Here is a 21,707-nt window from a genome sequence, read left to right as displayed (position 1 = left end):
GTCCCTGACCACTCCTGATCTCCCCTTTACCCTCACTGGTCCCTGACCATCCCCGATCTCCCCCTTTACCCTCACTGCTCCCTGACCATCCCCGATCTCCCCCTTTATCCTCACTGGTCCCTGACCATTCCCGATCTCCCCTTTTACCCTCACTGGTCCCTGACCATCCCCGATCTCCCCCTTTATCCTCACTGGTCCCTGACCATTCCCGATCTCCCCTTTTACCCTCACTGGTCCCTGACCATCCCCGATCTCCCCCTTTACCCTCACTGGTCCCTGACCATCCCCGATCTCCCCCTTTACCCTCACTGGTCCCTGACCACCCCTGATCTCCCCCTTTACCCTCACTGGTCCCTGACCATCCCCAATCTCCCCCTTTACCCTCACTGGTCCCTGACTAACCCCAATCTCCCCCTTTACCCTCACTGGTCCCTGACCATCCCCAATCTCCCCCTTTACCCTCACTGGTCCCTGACCATCCCTGATCTCCCCCTTTACCCTCACTGGTCCTTGACCATCCCCAATCTCCCCCCTTGCCCTCACCACCCCCGATTGGCCCCTTTGCCCTCACTGCCTCCCGATTGCCCCCTTTGCCCCCACTGCCCCCTTTTCCCTCACCGCCTCCCAATCGCCCCCTTTTCCCTCTCCGACTCCTTGGATCTCCCCCCCACTCCCGACGGGGGAGCAGCAGCGCCCACTTTGGGAGTCACATTTACTGTGCCACCCAAACTTAGAAAAGTTTTTCTATTTTCTGTCTACAGTTGCATCAGCACAAATGGACAATAGTTTTGAAAACTAAGTTTTTGGAATGCGCAATTCGTTAAATTTCGAGGACACTAAGTTCTATTTCGAAGATGCTGTCGTTTGGATGGTGGACACCATCATTTGCTGACTAAATATTTGCCCCTCTGTATTATTCACATTTGAAAACCTGCAACAGATCCTCAAGATGTCTCGTGTCGACCAGGGAATAAAGTCTTGCCCTGTTTCACCTTTCCCTGTAACTCTGTTCCCGAAGTCCCGGCAACATCCGAGGGAATCTCCCCTGCTCTCTCTCTACCTTATTGATATCATTCCTGTTGTTGGTCACAATTGGGACTGAAGTGGCAGATCCAAGAGAGGAGGAGGGTGGGTGGGGTGTGGGAACTTCTCATTGTAGTCAAGGTGGCTGGAAGCTCAAAGCTGGTGAATGGGAAGAAGAGCAATTCAGGAAAAATTGAATTAGAACCTGGGAACATTATGGCAGAGAAAACAGGCCCTCAGCACCATGTACCTATCTAATAGTCTCTTGTTGGACCACAGAACATTACAGCACAGAAACAGGGCCATTCAGCCCTTCTTGTCTGAGCTGAACTATTATTCTGCCTAGCGTCACTGACCCGCACCCAGTCCGTATCCCTCCATACTCCACCTGTCCATGTACCTATCCGTATCCCTCCATACTCCACCTGTCCATGTACCTATCCATATCCCTCCATACTCCACCTGTCCATGTACCTATCCGTATCCCTCCATACTCCACCTGTCCATGTACCTATCCATATCCCTCCATACTTCACCTGTCCATGTACCTATCCATATCCCTCCATACTCCACCTGTCCATGTACCTATCCGTATCCCTCCATAGTCCACCTGTCCATGTACCTATCCATATCCCTCCATACTCCACCTGTCCATGTACCTATCCGTATCCCTCCATACTCCACCTGTCCATGTACCTATCCGTATCCCTCCATACTCCACCTGTCCATGTACCTATCCATATCCCTCCATACTTCACCTGTCCATGTACCTATCCATATCCCTCCATACTCCACCTGTCCATGTACCTATCCATATCCCTCCATACTCCACCTGTCCATGTACCTATCCATATCCCTCCATACTCCACCTGTCCATGTACCTATCCATATCCCTCCATACTCCACCTGTCCATGTACCTATCCGTATCCCTCCATACTCCACCTGTCCATGTACCTATCCATATCCCTCCATACTCCACCTGTCCATGTACCTATCCATATCCCTCCATACTTCACCTGTCCATGTATCTATCCATATCCCTCCATACTCCACCTGTCCATGTACCTATCCATATCCCTCCATACTCCACCTGTCCATGTACCTATCCGTATCCCTCCATACTCCACCTGTCCATGTACCTATCCGTATCCCTCCATACTCCACCTGTCCATGTACCTATCCGTATCCCTCCATACTCCACCTGTCCATGTACCTATCCATATCCCTCCATACTCCACCTGTCCATGTACCTATCCATATCCCTCCATACTCCACCTGTCCATGTACCTATCCATATCCCTCCATACTCCACCTGTCCATGTACCTATCCATATCCCTCCATACTCCACCTGTCCATGTACCTATCCGTATCCCTCCATACTCCACCTGTCCATGTACCTATCCATATCCCTCCATACTTCACCTGTCCATGTACCTATCCATATCCCTCCATACTCCACCTGTCCATGTACCTATCCATATCCCTCCATACTCCACCTGTCCATGTGCCTATCCATATCCCTCCATACTCCACCTGTCCATGTACCTATCCATATCCCTCCATACTCCACCTGTCCATGTACCTATCCATATCCCTCCATACTCCACCTGTCCATGTGTTCCATTCTACAAGGGCTTTGTTGCATTTCCATTGACAATTCTCCGACGAATTATGCGGAAAGCTGAATATTTTAATTCCGTTGTGTTTATATATTATTATTATTATGGAGAAACTTGCCTGTTAGTGAACAAGAGCATAAGAAATAGGAGCAGGAGTTGGCCATTCGGCACGTCGAGCCTGCTCTGCCATTCAATGTAATCGTGGCTGATCTGATGATCGGCTCATCTCCACCCACCTGCCTTTTCCCCATATCCCTAATTCTCCTACTATGTTGAGATCTATCCAACCTCATCTTAAATATATTTACTGAGGTCACCTCCACTGCTTCGATAGGCAGCGAATTCCACAGATACATCCCCTCTGGGAAAAGCAGTTCAGATTTTAGATTTATTGCCAGAGTACATACATGACACCACATACAACCCTGAGATTCCTTTTTCCTGCAGGCGCGGCTGAATTACCACTAATTAGTAGTGCAAAAAAACTGTACACAACATACACATGTAAACAAATAAAAACTATAAACAGATAACAAATGTAAACAAACTGCAATACAGAGAGAATAAAAAAGAAAATCGGTAAACAGCACAAGTCAGAGTCCTTAAACAAGTCTCTGATTGAGTTTGTTGTTGAGGAGTCTGAAGGTGGAGGGGGGGCAGCTGTTCCTGAACCTGTGGTGCAAGTCTTGTGGCACCTGCACCTCTTTCCTGATGGCCGCAGCGAGAACAGACCATGTGCTGGGTGGTGAGGGTCTTTGATGATTCCTGCTGCTCTCCGACAGCAACGTTCCCTGTAGATGTACTCGATAGTGGGGAGGGTTTTGCTTGTGATCGCCTGGGGTGTGTCCACTACCTTTTGGAGGGCTTCAGGCTCAGGGGTATTGGTGTCCTCATTACCAGACCATGGTGCACACTTTCCACCACACCTCTGAAGATATCTGCCAGGGTTTCTGATGTCGTAGCAAACCTCCGCAAACCCCTGAGGAAGTAGATTTCCTCCACATCTCCGTCCTAAATCTACTACCCTGAATCTTGAGGCCATTTCCCCTAGTTCAGGTCTTATCTACCAATGGAAACAACTTACCTACCTCCATCTTATCTACACATTCTATAATTTTATACATTTCTCTAAGAACAATAAATAGTAATTCTAAGGGTTTATTTGATTTGTATGAATTGCATTTAATAGCATATTTTCTTTGTCATCTAGTGAATAATGTTCAAGCTTTACGAGCCCGGGCAGGTATGTTCAGCTGAATTAAAAGGGATGAATTAAAAGATCTGAGTCCTTCCCCAATTGCTACAAACTCTCAATAATCCTGTGTTTGTCATTTCAATACCTGCATTTCCTCACTGTCTGGGAACCCACACTGATGTGGTCTATTCTTTGTCAACAGGAGCATTGCACAGAGAACAGGTCGCCCTTCTTGAAGCCCGTAAGTTCAAAGATTCAGCAAAGAGTATGCCTCTTTCACGAGAGCCGTCATATATCAGCATGCATTTCTGGTCTCTTTCCTTGGGGAAGGATACACTGGCTGTGTAGGCAGCGCAGAAGGGGTTCGCCAGGTTGATTCCAAAGATGACGGGGTTAGCCTAGGAGGAGAGATTGAGACATCTGGGGCTGTACTTGCTGGAATTTAGAAGAATGGGAGGGGATCTTATAGAAACATTTAAAATTATGAAAGGCAAAGATAAAATAGAGGTAGGTAAGTTGTTTCCATTGTTAGGAGAGACCAGAACTAGGAGACCCAACCTCAAGATTCAGGGTAGTAGATTTAAGACCAGAGTGACGGGACGTCCAGTTTTAGGTTGGAGAGTCCAGCTTTTGAGCCCTCTGTCCTCTGACAACTCGAGCCGGACGTTAATTTGTTCTCCATTTGGGATTGTAGATCCTACAAGAGAGGGGGCACTTACCTGTCAAGTGAGATCATGGCAGCATCCCGGGGCCCGTAGGCCAGGCGCTGCCACGTTTCTTGAACACATGCGTGAGTGCCAGCTGAAGCACGTGTAATGGATTGGAGTACTTGGGTTGGTGTGTGCATGGTGGGTTAGTTGGCGCGTGTGCAAAGAGCTTTCAGATGGGGGATTCGGGAACATTTAGCACAGGGCGCAGGCGCGTGGTTCTGATGCGAACTTCGGCAGCATTTCTTCAGTTGACGTCAAGTGGGGTACAGTAGTGGCGCGTGGCGGGCTTTGAAGGAAGGTGAGTGAGATTCCATATATTTTATTGCCCTATGTAAACTTGCATTACGTTCATGCAGTGTGGGTGTGGAGTGTTGGAGACAGAGGGTTGATTTTTGGTCTTTATTTATACTGCATGTATTGTCTGTCATGTGCAGATAGATAAATCATTTGAATAGGAAAAAGGGCTCGAGCAGATAATTGCTCATTTATGTGAAGTAGCTCAGTTTTTGCTGGGTTTATATAGGCAAAATAAAGTTTAATGTTAGAATTTTTATTTTATAACTAAGTTGATCATTTGTTTGCATTTTATTAATTTTTTAAAGAATTTTAAAACCATGTAATACATATTGAATAAATGTAATATATACAGACACATACATAAAATATACATAAATATATAAAAAACCCCATCTCTCCCTCCCTTTTCCCTCCACCTGCCCACCCACCCTGCCCCTCAGAAAATCAAAAGAAAAGAAAAAAAAAGTTGGGAGAATGTCGAAAAGAAATATAAAGTCTCAATTCTAATAACAAAGGAGCTGGGGGTTACCAGCAGGACGGGCTTTCAGAGAGTCCTTCATATTTTCAAACCAACATGTTATGAATATGGGCGCCATAATTTTTTAAAAATTGATAATTATTACGTAAATTTTAAGTTACCTTCTCAAGTGGAATGCCACTACATCGTTCAGTGTGCCACCTCTCCATCCCAAAATCTGCATCTGATTTCCAAGTAATGGCTACGCACTTCCTAGAAACGGCTAAAGCAACTTGTAAAAATGACATTTGATACATGGTTAACCTCAATTTAGGTCTGATCCCTTTCATATTATCCAACAAAAATCACAGCGGCTCCTGTGGAAGTTTCACCCTGACAGTTTTCTCCAAAAAAATTCCCTACCTCCAACCAAAAAAGGTTTTACTCTCGGACACTTCCAAGTAGAATGTAAAAACGAACCGACTTCCTGAACACATCAAAAACATAAATCTGATAATGTTGGATTCAATTTATTTAATTTTTGAGAAAAATAATTTATGCAAAAAATTATATTGAACAAGTCTATTCCTAACGTTAATAATTTTTGTCATATTTTCTTCACATAATTACATCCAGTTATTTTCAGTTATTGGTTTATTTAAATCGCCTCCCACCTTAATCTCGATTTATGAATTCCTAAATTGGGAGCTGCTTTTTGAAGTAATTTGTACATCACTGAAATAAACTTACCCTTACATATCAATAATTCTAATTCATTCTGTCTAGGTGATATCAAACTAGGACCTAATTTATCAACCAAGAAACCCTTAGCCTGGTAATAACAAAAAAAGGCATTATTTACAACATTACATTTTTCCTTCATTCATTCAAAAGTAATAAATTTACCAGCTTCAAAACAATCTTCTATTTTCTTAATCCCCATTATGCTCCAAATCCTCAAAGATTGATTATCTGTAGAAAAAGGAAGTCTATTTTGATATAAAGGCATTTTTCAAGAAATTAAACCTTTTCCACCCACTTCATGATTATTTTACTCCATAATTCGATCAAATGTTTCAAAACTTCTACGTTTTAAATTTTTATCTTGAGTTGTACCCTCTTGTCCCTTTCTTTACCCACTCCCATTCCCACTTTTCTTCTTGAATCTTCCCTCTCTCCCAGTTGTCCTTCCCTCTACCTATATCTCCACCTCCCCCACCTTCTGTCTAGAAGTCGGCAGAAGGTAACAAACAAATCCAGGCCCATCACAGGCCCGACCTCCTGTCCACCGAAGGCACTGTTGTAAGATTCTGCCTCAAGAAGGCAGCTAACATCATAAAAGGTTACCGCCCAGGAAGGTTGTCAGTTTTCAGAGAGAGATTTGTTGTTCCTTTTTAATCAGCCACTTCAGTGTCTTGCTGACGAAACTTGCCCCTTCATGGTTCAGGTCACCACAGAGTTCCTTTTTGTTTCCTTATTCCAAGTGAAACATTAGACAGCAAGTCCTCTCTTCTTGCATCAACCACAAGGGCTTTGACCAGGCCTTTTTACAAAATGAGGCTTTCTGAAAGCTTGCCAGCTTGTCCTTTTCCAGTCCTAGCTGCTGTTTGCTGGCTGTAACACGATACAGGTCATCTGTCTGTCTGTCTGACTGACTCTCTCTCTCTCTCTCTCTCTCTCTCTGTGAGAGAAAACCTGTTTGACTCTCTCTGCTTGCAAAACCACATGACCCTCTCAGAACAGCAAATTCTCTTCCAGACAGCGGCAGCTCCGACATGTTCTTTCATCTGTTGCCTTTTTCAAACAAGATATACGTCAAAATTCTGCAGAGCAAATATGATAGACAACAGTTCTTTTTCAATAGTGGAATAGTTCTTTGGATGAACATTGAATTCTTTTGAAAAGTAGGCAAGTGGATGGTCAATTTCATTATATTTTTGCAATAAAACTGCACCTGCTGCTCCCTCACTGGCATCCACTAGACAGAAAATGGTCTGTCAAAATCAGGAGATTTTAACACAGGGCAATGACATAGCATCTCCCTTAAATTTTCCAAAGCTGCCCGATAATCTTTAGTCCACACAAATTTCTCCCCTTTCTTCAAAAGGTGGTTAAAGGAAGAGCAACATCAGCAAAATTGCTGCAAAATTTCCTGTAATATCCTGCCATTCCTAAAAACTTTCTCACTGCTTTCTTGCCATTGGGAATAGGAAACTCAGAAATTGCATTCACCTTAGCTTGAATAGGTGCAACTTTGCCATGACCAACTACATAACCCAAATATGTTACCATGGCATTTGCAAATTGACTCTTTGCTAAATTAACAGTTAAGTTTGCTTTGGATAATCTTACAAACAATTTGTCCAATTCCCTTAGATGTTCTTCCCATGTGTCACTTTTTGTGACCAAGTCACCAATATAGGCTTCTGCTAACTCTTGGATTACTGAATTAATCACCCTTTGGAATATTGCAGTGGCATATTCATATATTCATATTCATACTTGTATCAACCGGATAGGGTTACAAAAGCTGAAATATTCTTTCCTCTCTCAGTTAGAGGCACACACCAGACCCTTCAACAAATCCAATTTAGTAAGGAATTTAGCTTTCCCAATTTTATCGATGCAGTCATCTGTTCTCAGAAAAGGATAAGCATCTGTTTTAGTTACTGAATTAACCTTCCTGTAATCTGTACAGAACCTAACAGTTCCATCAGGCTTCAGTACCAGAACACAAGTAGAACTCCAATCTGAGTTTGAAGGTCTAATAATATCATTATTTCAACATATATTCCACCTCCTGATCCATGATTTTACCTTTCTGAATGTTTATTCTGTATGGGTGTAATTTAATGGGATTTGCTTCTCCAACCTCCACATTGTGATAAATCACTGATATCATTTTTGGAACATCAGGGAACAAATTTGATTATTCCAAAATCAATTCTTTCAACTGCATCAGATCCTGTAACTTAAGATGGCCTAACATTTCCTCCAAATTTTCCAAAATTGCTGAGTTAGGCAGGTTACCCTCACAAGATTCTGTTTCCATAATCTTATGATCCATTACTTCCTCAACCCTGTCGACAACTCACACCTCAGATGCAGATTGTTCTCCACTACCATTATCCTCATAATAAGGTTTCAACATATTTATGTGACAAACCTGAGTTTTATTCCTTTGATCTGAAGTGTTAACAACATAGTTATAACATCATTCAATTTTGATTTAACTACATACGGTCCAGAAAATCTAGCTCTCAAAGGATTGTCATGTGTTGGAAACAAAATCAAAACTTTACTTCCTGCCTTAAAATTCCTCACTTGAACTTTTCTGTCATATAAATGCTTCATTTTACCCTGAGCCATTTCTAAATTCTCTTGAGTCAAAGTCCACACTGTTTGTAACCTATCTTTAAATTTAGAAACATAATCCAGCAAGTCCAATTAACATCCTCATTAACCCATTGTTCTTTTATCAACATTAAAGGTCCTCTAACCTGATGTCCAAACACAATTTCAAAAGGGCTGAAACCTGAAACCCTTACTGCAAACAACAATAAATTAATACCTTCGCCCCAATCTTTCCCATTCTCCGGACAATAAATTCCTATCATATTGTTCAAAGCAGAATGAAATCTTTCCAAAGCTCCCTGAGTTTCAGGATGGTGTGCAGATGAAGTCATCTGTTTTATTCCCAACTCATAAATCAACTGTTGAAACAACCCAGACATAAAGTTAGATCCTTGATCACTCTGGATCTCTTTAAGTAATCCAAAAACTGTGAAAAATCTTTCCAGAGCCTTTACCACTGTCTTTGGTTTAATATTCTTCAATGGTATAGCCGCTGGAAATCTCGACGCTGTACACATAATTGTTAACAAGTACTGATTTCCAGACTTGGTTTTAGTCAAGGGACCTACACAATCCACAATAACCTGAGTGAAAGGTTCCCCAACAATAGGAATAGGTTGAAATGGAGCCACTGGAGGAACCTGATTAGGTTTCCCCACAACATTTTACAACATCCTTCTTCAAACCAGGCCAGAGAAATTGTCTCAAAATCTTATTCATGGTTTTCTTTACACCAGGATGACCACCCAAAGCTGTACTGTGGGCTAGATTTAATATTTCATTCGGGTAATTTCTAGGAACAACCACCTAATGAATCACCACGCCCCCCCCCCCCCAACTCTTCATTTAGCAGGAATATCAAGAGGTCTCCATTTTCTCATCAACAATTCACCCCTCAAGTAATATCCACAGGCCATTTCTTTAATCCCCTGTTCAGTTACTGCTTTGTCCCTTAAGTCAATAAGATCTGGATTTGATCTCTGTTGTTGAATTAACTCTTTCCTTGACAAAGAGAAATCTTTGCTCTCACAAAGAATCCTGATCACTGGTGCTGTAAAGGCATTGTGCTAACGGCTACACCATCCGTGCAGCCCACCTAAATGTATATTAATATTAATCTCTACATCAATATAAAAATATTTTAACATGTCATGTAAGCGAACAATAAGCTTTTGTGACCCTAGTCAATAAAACAGAGGTCAGTTCAGCGCAGTCCACTAACTTTTGCTGGGCTTTCGATTCAGTGGTATTAGTACCCCCCCACACCGGCCTGTGATGCAGCTGGTCAGCGCACTTTCCACCACACCTCTGTAGACATCTGACAAGGTTTTCAATGTCACACCCTTGAGGAAGTAGAGGTGCTAATGTGCTTTCTTCATTATGCCGTTAGTGTGTTAGGCCCAGGAAAGCTCCTCCAAGATAGTGACTCCCAGGAATTTAAATGTGCTCACCCTCTCCACCTCTGATTCCCCCAGTGATCAGTGGATCTGGTTTTCCCTTCCTATAGTCCACAATCTGAAAACCCCACAATCTATCTTCCAAAAAGATATCTCTACATAATATAAAAATATAACATAATCTGTCACAGACCACAACTGCATTGTAAACAGATGTACTTGCCTGTGAAATTCCATGGCAGCCCCAGCTGCGTCCAAAGTGCAACTTAGAGCAGATCCCTCTTTCTCTCTGCAGTTTCTCGACAAGCAAAAGCAAAAAGGAGATCAAAGAAGAACGCACAGATACAGCGAGAGTCCGTGCCAGTCCCTCACGGAGATCGGAGAATCATTTTGATGCGCCCTGGTCGACAAACAGAACCATCCTGTAAGTGTGAGCTGAAAGACTCCAGGTGAAAGGCATGGTTTTCTGATTGCAAAATCATCACAGGGTTTTACTGCACTCTTGTCTGCACGCGCTCATTCTATTTGCTTCTATTTAGCCCATTTCCTGTCTGTGGACCCGTCATGGAACCATAGAACATTACAGCATAGACAACAAACCCTTCTGGTCTGTATTGTTCTGCCTAGTCCCACTGACATGCATCCTGTCCACATCCCTCCGTACCCCTCCCATCCAAATCAAGTCAAGTTCATTGTCGTCTGATTGTGCAAGTACAACCCGATGAAACATCATTCTCTGGTCCTCGGTGCAAAACACGCAGACACACAACCAGACACAACACACACACAGACAAACAATATTCAAGTACCTGTCGAAATTTTTCTTAATTGTTAAAACTGAGCCCATATTCAGCTGGCAACTCATTCCCCACTCCGACCACTCTCTGTGTGAAGTTTCCCCTCATGTTCTCCCTAAACCTTTCCCCTTTCACTCCTAACCCATGTCCTCTGGTTTGTATCTCACCAACCCTCTACATTTGCTTTGTCTGTCCCCCTCACAATTTTGTACAGCTCTATCAAATCTCCCCTCATTCTTCTATGCTCCAGGGAATAAAGTCCTGACCTGTAACTCAGTTCCTGAAGTCTGGGCAACATCCTAGTAAATCTTCTCTACATTCTTTCAAAATTATTTATATCTTTCCTATAGTTCGATGACCAAAACTGCACACTATACTCTAAATTTGGCCTCACCAATGCCTTATACAACTTTACCATAACATCCCAACTCCTGTACTCAGTACTTTGATTTACAAAGACTTTACAACCCTATCTACCTGAGCTGCCAGATACTCCAATTTACTTGCTTCAATGACTTGTTCTCCAGTCTTGGTAAAAGCACAATACTGGAGAATCCTAGCAGGTCAAACAGCATCCTTTATGTATCAACTCACAGTGTCTGCAAACTTTCATGTTTTATTCCTTTTATTCTGCGAGATCACTTGGAGGGATGCCTACCCTGAGGAGGTTCTCCTTTGCTCTGCAAAGGGAGTGCCATGGGATTCTCTCACCCATCTGTCACCCCTCCTGATACCCAGCTCTACAGCCACATCATCACCCAGACTCCCTTCCACAGCACGCTGCCTTCCTCCTTACTTGCCTCCACCGCCATCTTGTGCCTCGTGGCTTCCAGCTCCGTTTCTGGGCCTCCCAGTTTGGCCCAGCACAGAAAGGAAATCCTGCCCCTACCCTCCCACCTTGCGACATTTTGCCCATACCTTGATGAAGGGCCCAAGCCCGAAACACTTGTTCTGTATCTTTATCTTTGCTATATAAAGTCCACTGTTTGACCTGCTGAGCTTCTCCAGCGTTATTTTATTTTTATTTAGACATTCAGCACCTGTAATAGGGCCATTTCTTCCCATGAGTCCATGCCACCCAATTACCCCACATCCCGATACGTTTTGAACAGTGGGAGGAAACCAGAGCCCCTGGGGAAAGCCAATGCAGACAGGGGGAGAACGTGGAACTCCTTACAGACAGCACAGGATTCAAAGCCCAGTCCTGATCGCTGGCGCTGTAACAGCGTTGCGCTAACCATGCCGCCATTTTTACTTCCATCACAGTGTCTGCAGACTCTCGTGTTTTACTCAACAAACCTGGTAAATCTCCTCTGCACCGCAGTAACTAAGGTATTGATGAATGCAGCTAATCATGCTGCGGGGCTAAGTGGGAAAATGATTCAGCTCCTGATTTGAAAAACAGGGCAGACTCGATGGGCTGAATGGCCTACTTCTGCTCCAATGCCTTATGGACTTTAAATTAAAAAGACAAAAATGCTGGAGGAACGCAACAGGCCTCGCAGCATCCATAGGAGGAAAAAGATACATAACCAATGTTTCAGGCCTTGAAGAAGTCTCAGGCCTGAAATGTTACCTGCTGTGGATGCTGCAAGACCTGCTGGTACTCCTCCAGCATCTCTGGTTTTTACTGCAAACACAGAACGTAATGACTTTCCTGTTTCGCTCTTATGGTCTTAAAATGGCAATCTGGCCCAGCCGGAAAAATGTAGAGAAGTATGGGGTGTTGCATTTTGGAAGGACAAACCAAGAAAGGATGTCCACGGTAAATGATCGGGTACTGAGGAGTGGGGTGGAACAGAGGGATCTGGAAATACAGATACATAATTCCCTGAAAGTGGTGTCACAGGTGGACAGGGTTGTAAAGTCCCCCCTCGGTACATTGGCCTTTGTAAATCAAAGCACTGAGTATAGGAGTTGGGATGTTATGGTAAAGTTGTATAAGAGATTGGTGAGGCCAAATTTGGAGTATTGTGTGCAGTTTTGGTCACCGAATTACAGGAAAGATATCAATAAGATAGAAAGAAAGCAGAGAATATTTAGATTTTTAATTTTTAAATTCAGACATACACCAGATTAACAGGCCATTTAGGTTCACGAGCTCATGCCACCCAATTACACCCAATTAACCTTCAATCCCCGGTACGTTTTGAATGGTGGGAGGAAACCGTAGCCCCCGGGGAAAATCCACGCAGACACGGGAAGAATGTACCAACTCCTTACAGACCTCATGGGATTTAAGCCCTGGTCCTGATTGCTGGCGCTGTAAAGGCATTGCGCTAACCGCTACACCAAATGTGCCATCCCTAGGATGTCTCCTGGACTTCAAGAACTGAGTTATGGGGAAAGGTTAAACAGGTTAGGACTTTATTCCCTGCAGCGAAGAAAAATGAGGGGAGATTTGATCAAGGTATTTAAAATTATGAGGGGGGGAAAGACAGAGTAAATGTAGACAGGCTTTTTCCACTGAGGGTAGGTGAGATACAAACCAGAGGACGTGGGTTAAGGGTGAAAGGGGAAAGGTTTAGGGAGAACTTATTCACACAGAGAGTGGTGGGGGTGTGGAACGAGCTGAGGTGGTGAACATGGGCTCAATTTTAACATTTAAGAAGAACTTGGACAGGTACATAGATGGGAGGGGATATGGACCGGGTGCAGGTCATTGGGACGAGGCAAAAATAATGATTCAGCACAGACTAGAGGGACTGAATGGGCTTGTTTCTATGCTGTAGGGTTCTATGGAATACCTGAAAATTGGTAAACTTTTTACCTTGTCTCCTAGTGGCAAGAGATGTTGTGCACAATCTGTGGAGAAAAAGGATTATTATGGAACCAAAATGGCCAAAAAAGATGATCCGATTACTCCCCGTGGAGAGAAAAATGGCAGATGCATTTGGTGAGTGAATTTATAAATAAAATGATTAGAATGTGATTGGGAAACTTAACTCTTTAATTTTAATTTTAAAATTTAGACATACAGCAGGGAAACAGGCCATTTTGGGCCACAAGCCCATGCCGCCCAATTACACCCAATTCACCTACAACCCCTCGGTACATTTTTGAAAGGTGGGAGGAAACCGGAGACCCCAGGGAAAACCAATGGAGACACGGGAAGAACATACAAACTACTTGCAGACAGCACGGGATTCAAACCCTGGTGGCAAACTGTGCCGCCCCTATGAATTTTGAACATCTGATAGTTAAGTCTGTGATGTTAATCCTTGCATCAAGCCAACCTTGCAAAGCCCTCAGTGCCCTCTAGAATCCTGGCTCCGATACCTAGTTCCCATGAGCCAGTCTCCCACAGCCTGATTGGGTCCCATGAGTGAGTGGCAAATGGGGGGGTGGTGGTGGGAAATGGTTGAGAACCACTGCTCTCGAGCATCTATTCTCAACAATTTTAATTATGAGTCCCATCCTTAGGACTCTGCCTGAAGTTTATGCAACCCTCCACACAACCCCACCCCCCATCCCCCGCCCATTCCCTGTGAAGCAATCAAATTTTGGTTTCTTCGGCCAGCATTAAAAAAAATCATTAAAAAATATTTCTGCTGCGAGAGGTGATAAGAAAACAAGGCGTTAACTTCAATGTGCTGTGGCCTCTGTGCCCCTCTCTCCCCGCCCCAGGAGGGAGGGTGTCGGGGGCCTGGTGTGAATAGTTGCGGTAACACACTGTCATTGTGTTATAAAGATTTTTTTTAATATTTTAAACCACAATCATATTACATTTAAATTGTAAACTATTTTTTTAAAAAGTCATGGCGTGGTAAAATACACTCCCATCTCCCTCAAAAGGAAAGGAAAAACCGGAGAATGCCAAGAAAATAAAACATTTATACAGAGGTTACCAGAAAGTGAGGACTTCAATCGGACCAAATTTTGTAAATATGGGCTCCATATTTTCAAACAAAACATAATATTTATCTCGTAGGTTACAAGTAATTCTCTCCCATACAATTGGTGGGGGTAATACTATTATATTATTGTACCATTTTTTCAGGGTTTATTTCTCTCTTTATGGGGTTTTTGTTTCTTTCTTTGAGCAGATCTCTAAATATGTTTGTAATAGAGCCATGGGGAAGTCCATCGCCACTTATGTGGGATGTATATGTGATATTTTACGGCTAATTTAAATTTTGCTACTTTTAATATTAATGGGCTTAATAATTCGATCAAGAGAAAGAGGGTATTAGCATATATTAAAAAGTTGAAAGGTGACATTGCTTTCTTGCAAGAGATGCATTTGACTGAAAAGGAACATTAGAAGTTAAAAAGAGACTGGGCTGGACAAGTTTTAGCATCTTCTTTAATTCTAAGGCAAGAGGTGTTGCTATTTTAATTCATAATCTTTTAAATTGGATTGCATTCTTCTTGGACTTTAATGAATGTTTATGCCCCAAATGTAGATGATGAGAAATTTATGGTAGATTCTTTTTTTTTAATTTAAGTTAAGCATATGATAACATTTTGGTAGCGGACAATTTTAATTGTTGCTTAGACCCATTATTAGATAAATCTCCCAAATTAAAATGGCTAAACAGCTCATGACATTAATGAAAGATATGAATCTAGTAGAGATTTGGAGGAAATTAAATCCTAAGGAGATTTTTCATTTTATTCACCTTGACACAATTCTTATTCTAGAATAGATTTATTTTTGATATCAGCGCAATTGCAAGGGCAAGTTTTTAAAGCTGAATATAAGAGTAGGATTTGGTCTGATCATTCTTTGTTTAGTTCAGAGAGAGTGGAGAATGTGTATCGTTGGAGATTTAATCCTATGTTGTTGAGAAATTCTGAATTTATTAAATTTATGAGGGAAAAAAAATAAGTAATTCTCTCTAACTCTATACAACTGTGAAGTTCTGTGCTCCATCTTTCCATACCTAAATCTATTTCTGATTTCCATGATGTTGCTAGACATTTCCCAGCGACTGGTAAAGCACATTCAATTTGATAAATATTTAAATTTTATTTTGCCCCTTAATATTACTCAGTAAGAGAGTTTCAAAGTTGTGTCTCTCCAAATCCACATCTCCTTGCATCTATTTTTTCCTTCGTTGTACCCATTCAAAGTAGCTCAGGCCTGCTCAATGAAGGAGAACACTGAGAGTTAGGAATGAGCTGTTCGTGTCATTTTAACTGCATAGTGCACAGCACAGTACAGGCCCTTCGGCCCATAATGTTCTGCTGACCTATACGATCCTACTTAAACTAACCCTACCCTATCTCATAACCCTTTATTTTTTTCTCTTTCATCCACCTGTCTGTCTGTTTTAAATATCCCTATTGAACCAGCCTTCAGCCCTGGCCAGTCATTCCAGGCACTCGCAACTCTCAGGGTGGATAAAAACCCATCCCTGGCGACTTCCCTAAACTTCCCTCCCCTTGAACACATGTCCCCTGGTGTTTCTTATTCTCACCCTGGGGCAAAGATGCTGGCTGTCCACCCTATCTAGGCCCCTCATAAGACTTGTAGACCTCCATTAAGTCTCCTCACTTTCTCTGTCATTCCACGGAGAAAAGCCCTTGACTCCCTGGCAGAGAATTGTATTCATGGTTTATAAGTAATGTTCACTATTTAGATTTTGTTTTTAAATGTGGTAGTTTTAATCTCTTTTACTCTTTCTCAATACAGCAAAGAGAAGAGAAGCAGATAAAGGTGAGTTCAAGATTCCTTCATTGTGCAGAATACATAGTATTACACGAAATGGCCTACTGCCTGATGTAAGGCAGACAAAGAGCCACCGTTAACGTGGCCTGGCTTCCCTTACAGTTGTTGCTGCTATAATTGAGCTGCGCTAACCATGACGCATTTCCTTTGAGTTAAGACCAGAAGACATAGGAGCAGAAACAGGCCATTCAGCCCATCGAGTCTGCCCTGCCATTTAATCATGAGCTGATCCATTTTCCCACAGCCCCACTTTCTCCCCATAACCTTTGAGGCCCTGGCTAATCATGAAGCTATCAATCTCTGCCTTAAACGCACCTAGTGACTTGGCCTCCTCAACCGCCTGTGGCAACAAATCCCACAGATTCACCATCCTCTGGGAGAAGAAATTCCTCCACACCTCTGTTCTAAGTGGTCGCCCTTCAACCCCAAAGTTGTGCCCTCTTGTCCTGGGCTCTCTCACCATGAGAAACATCCTTTCTACATCTACACTGTCCATGCCTTTCAACATTCAAAATGTTTCCATGAGATCCCCCCTCATTCTCATAGAGGATGGCCATGGGCATGAAATATGTAACATTTTACAGAATGTCTTCCACAAGGTCCTGCTTGGGAGGTTAGTCAAGAAGGATCAGTCGGCCGGTATTCAGGATGAGGTAAGAAAGTGGATTAGGCTTTGACTTTTACGAGAGAAGGCAGAGATTGCTAGTGGATGGTTGCTTCTCAGACTGGAGGCCTGTGATGAGTGGTAAATTGGATCAACAAGTTTACAGATGACACTAGGATTGGAGGCATTGTGGACAGCAAGGAATGTTTTCAAAGCTTGCAGAGGGATCTGGAAACAGCTGAGAAAATGGGCTGTAAAATAGCAGATGGAATTTAATGCAGACAAGTGGGAGGTGTTGCATTTTGGAAGGATCAACCAAGAAAAGACAAATAGAGTAAATGGTCGGACACTGAGGAGTGCGGTAGAACAGAGGGGCCTGGGAATACAGATACATAATTCCCTGAAAGAGGCATCACAGGTGGACAGGGTTGTAAAGGGACCTTTTGGCATATTGGCCTTCATAAATTATTGAGTATAGGAGCTGGGGTCCTATGTATAAGTCATTGGTGAGGCCAAATTTGTATAGTGTGCAGTTTTGTTCACTGTGTACTGACAATAACCACAACTGCAGTGCGAGTATAAGACAGCTTTAATAAACTAATATGGACACTAAGACGTCTTGTCTCTCTCCAAGACGAACCTGGAAGAGGCTAGACTGAAGCTCTGGACTGCTTTATAGACAAGGACACTAGGATGACCCCTGGTGACCTAGTGGTGTCATTACATATCACCACACACTGAACTGCAGGAAAGATATTTGTAGCTGCACTTATTTATAACAGCTTCCAAACAAATGAAGAATACACTTTCTTCCAGCAAAATAAGACAGAAAAAGTGCAGAGAAGATTTACTAGGATATTGCCTGGACTTCAGGAGTTACAGGGAAAGGTTAAACAGGTTAGGATTTTATTTGCTGGATCGTAGAAGAATGAGGGAAGGTTTGAGGGGGTATTAAAAATTATGAGGGGTCCAGACAGAGTAAATGTAGACAGGCTTTTTCCACTGAGGATAGGTGAGATACAAACCAGAGGACATAGGGTAAGGGTGAATGGTTTAGGGGGAACATGAGGGGGAACTTCTTCACACAGAGAGTGGTGGGAGTGTGAACAAGGTGCCAGCTGAAGTGGTAAATGTGGGGGTCACTTGCGAGAGGTATGGAGGGATATGGACTGAGTACAGGTCAGTGGGACTGGGCAAGGAAAAATGGTTTGGCTCAGACTAGAAGGGCAGAAGAACCTGCTTCTGTCCTGTAATGTTCTATTGTTCTATATAGTACCTTGAAAGTGACATCAAAGGGGTGGTAAAAAAAAATTAATAACATTTTAAGATATCAGTTCGTGGCCTCCCTTAAACGTGCTGTCCCCCTCCTTCCCCATTGATAACGGTTGCCTAGAGCAATGATACAACTGAAAATGGTGGACATATTTCTTAAACAAGATAGTCCACAGACACTGGAGACACAAACGTGCTGAAGAAACTCAGCAGGTCATGCAGCGTCCCCAGGAAGTAAGCGTTTCGATCCTGGAGCCTTCGGCAGGTATAAGCAAAAGCAGGCAGGGTGGGAGGAAGGGGCAGGGAGAGGATGCCAGCCCAACAGGTAAAAGAGGTGGATACAGGTGGGAGCGAAGAAGAGAAAGCAGCTGAGAAGTGATGGGGGGGTGAAGGGCAGAGGGTGAAGAAGGGTAGCTCTCTAATAGAATGGAAGGGGGGCGAGGAACTGGAGGAGACGGAGGGTAGGGAAATAGAGAGACTCCTCCACCTTCCTCACCTCCCCACCCCCACCTTTTCATTCAGGCGCCTGCCAGTTTCCACACAGCCCCAAAACCTCTGTGCGTCTCAGGTACGGGGAGAGCGTACCCACTCCTTACAGACAGCGCCTGGTTCGAACTCCGGTTCACACGCCACCCTTTGGTAAAGTCTGCAGATGCTCCAATCGCAGTTAGTACTCAGGCCTCGAAACGTCAGCGACGTACCTCTGCTTCGAGCGGACACTGAGGGTCTGAGGCACTGAGGCACTGCTGAGGGTCTCCAGCACTTTTGTGCATTAACTTTGGGAAAAGTTGTCGCATTCAACCCTGCTTTTATTTTTCAGCAACTGCTCAACAAATTCCCTCCGAACGCCTGCAAGGTGCAAGGCCACAAGGTGCAAGGCCACAAGGTGCAAGGCCACAAGGTGCAAGGCCACAAGGTGCAAGGCCACAAGGTGCAAGGCCACAAGGCGTCTGTGAGTATTGCAAAGAGTCCAAACATTTTTATTTTTGCATGCAAGAATTCATGGAGTTGATAACTGTGTAGTTATAATTTATATATTTAAATATACTTTTTTTAATGTATTCATTTGACATAGGTTTTTATTGGACAACTTAATTTTGAGTTGGGTTTTAGAACCCTGGGGTATAGAATGGTGAGAATCGGAGGGCGCAGAGAGATTGTGATTGGGCAACGGTCTGGTAGGTAGAAGAAAAAGTTGGCTAATGAACTTTAGAAGTAAAACTAGTTCAGGTTATAAGACCATAATGAGCAGAAAGAGGCCATTCAGCCCATCACCTGAATTTAATCATGATATGATCCATTCTCCCACTTAGCCCCACTTCCCATTAACCTTTGATGCCCTGGCTCATCAAGAACCTGTCAATCTCTACCTTAAACACACCCAACGACCCAGCCCCCACCACCGGGGCAACAAATTCCACGGAGAAATCCCTCCGCATCTCCGTCCTAAGTGGGCGCCCTTCAATCCTGAAGTTGTGCCCTTTTGTCCTGGACTCCCCCCCCATCATGGGAAACGTCCCTTCTCCGTCAACTCTGCCGGAGATTGCCGCGTGATGCTGTCGTGCAGAGCGCCTTGGGAGGGCTTGTGCCAAAGGTTGGTCTGACGGTTGAGAGGGGAATCGGCAAAGAAGAGGCACAAAAAAATGATGCAAAGGATAAGGAGGAGGCCCTTTGGCAGATGAGACAAGAACTAGGGAACATATCCTCAAGATTTGGAAGAGTACAATCAATTTTTTAATTTAAAATTATATGGGGCGAAAGGGCCTGTTACCATGTCTAAGTTTAAAATGTAAACTTTATTCAAACACCTGCCATGAGCAAAGCACGACCAAGGATGAATATTGGCTCCCATTTTCACCAAAGGTTCATGCGTCACTTCAGAGAACTTCTATGACTTTATTTAAATTTTTTATTTATTCTTAGTAATGTTAAATTTTTACTTTATTTCCTCGATTTTTTTTTTGCCGGTTGCTTGAGCTTGCCAATTGCTTGAATTCCAGATAACCAGGGTTTTACTGTACCTCTCCTCCTCCATCACTCTAAAGAGAAAAGCCCAAGCTCAATCAGCCTTGGTCTCTTATTTTGGTTTGTCCACTCGCACCCTCATTCTTTCCTGGACATCCTCCTGCATTTGAGCTCCAAGCCCTGAAATTCTTGCTTGCCTATAGGTCCTTCGCCAGCAAGGGGCGGACATCATTCGAAGGTCAGAGCGGCGACCCCAAGGATTCCAGCTACCACTCAGCCAGGTCCAAGTAAGCGAATTAAACATTGGACAATTCATGAAGGGGAGGATGGTACCTTTTACCTTAAATTTCATTTGCAAATGCACCTTCAGCCTATCTGTCACCTGGTTCAGTGATCAAGGGCAAGCAAGGGCAGCATGGGAGCACTGATGTGGGGTTCATTCAGGAGCCTGATGGCTGCAAGGATGATCTTGCCCATTGGACCGTGGTTTTGCACTTTGGAGCCTTCTCCCCAATGGGAAGAGGGAGAAGAGGGTGTCTCCGGGGGGCAGGGGTGTGTGAGATGGGTCCTTCAACACTTTAGCTACCTTTCCCAGGCAGCGGGAGACGTAGATGTGTCCGTGGTGGGGGGGGGGGAGGGGGAGTTTATGTTCTGTTCTGAGCTGCGTCCACCTCCTCACAGCCTTGAGCAGAGCAGCTCTCGTCCCACGCTGTGATGCATCCAGCAAGTCTGCTGTCAAGCCTAACAACCTGAATACATCTGCAATTATCTGATGTCAGAAGCTAAACAGGCTCAGGGCTGGTCAGTACTTAGAGGGGAGACCGCGTAGGAACACCAGGCGCTGTAGGTTTCTGTGAGGGGCGCTGAACAAAGTGGAGACTCTCTGATGGCCTTACGGTAGAAAAAAGTTAAATAATTTCATGTATACTACATTCTAAATGTAGTATTATGTGACTACAGTGGAACCTTTACCTGTAGAAGTTGTTGAGGGATATTGGGGGCACAGACGACATCCATAAGCCTCTATTTATCTGATATCCATGTTCCTGTCTAAGAGTCTTATAATTTTTTTAAATTTAGACATACAGCATGGCAACACGTCATTCTAGTCCATGCCACCCAATTTACACCCAATTAACCTACACCCCTGGTACATTTTGAATGTTGGGAGGAAACTGGGCCCCCCCCCCCCAGGGAAAATCCACACAGATGCAGGGAGAACATACATAGTGCATGATTCGAACCCCGGTCCCGATCTCTGGTGCTGTAATAGCGTTGCACTGATCGCTTCGCCAACTGTGCCGCCTGACAATTCTTAACTACAACCTCTGTATCTGCTTC

General features: G+C 43.6%; 1 protein-coding gene across 15 annotated transcripts in view; it reads left to right on the top strand.

Moving 5' to 3' along the window:
• Nucleotides 1-21,707, top strand: part of LOC138751963 (inner centromere protein-like) — a 79,317-nt gene that overhangs the window by 7,861 nt on the left and 49,749 nt on the right. For 13 of the 15 annotated variants that reach the window (XM_069915006.1, XM_069915007.1, XM_069914999.1 and 10 more), the window contains 7 exons: nt 3,855-3,887; nt 4,042-4,080; nt 10,350-10,478; nt 13,634-13,747; nt 16,490-16,513; nt 19,222-19,353; nt 20,570-20,653. In XM_069915006.1, coding sequence (XP_069771107.1) covers nt 3,855-3,887; nt 4,042-4,080; nt 10,350-10,478; nt 13,634-13,747; nt 16,490-16,513; nt 19,222-19,353; nt 20,570-20,653 — 555 coding nt within the window. The remainder of the gene's footprint in view (nt 1-3,854; nt 3,888-4,041; nt 4,081-10,349; nt 10,479-13,633; nt 13,748-16,489; nt 16,514-19,221; nt 19,354-20,569; nt 20,654-21,707) is intronic. The other 2 variants (XM_069914996.1, XM_069915009.1) reach the window with 1 other exon arrangement.

The sequence above is a fragment of the Narcine bancroftii genome, chromosome 1 (genome assembly GCF_036971445.1).
Source record: "Narcine bancroftii isolate sNarBan1 chromosome 1, sNarBan1.hap1, whole genome shotgun sequence".
Taxonomy (NCBI): Eukaryota; Metazoa; Chordata; class Chondrichthyes; order Torpediniformes; family Narcinidae; genus Narcine; species Narcine bancroftii.
The sequence above is the reverse complement of the archived record's forward strand: the minus strand, read 5'-3'. Positions and strand labels throughout refer to the sequence as shown.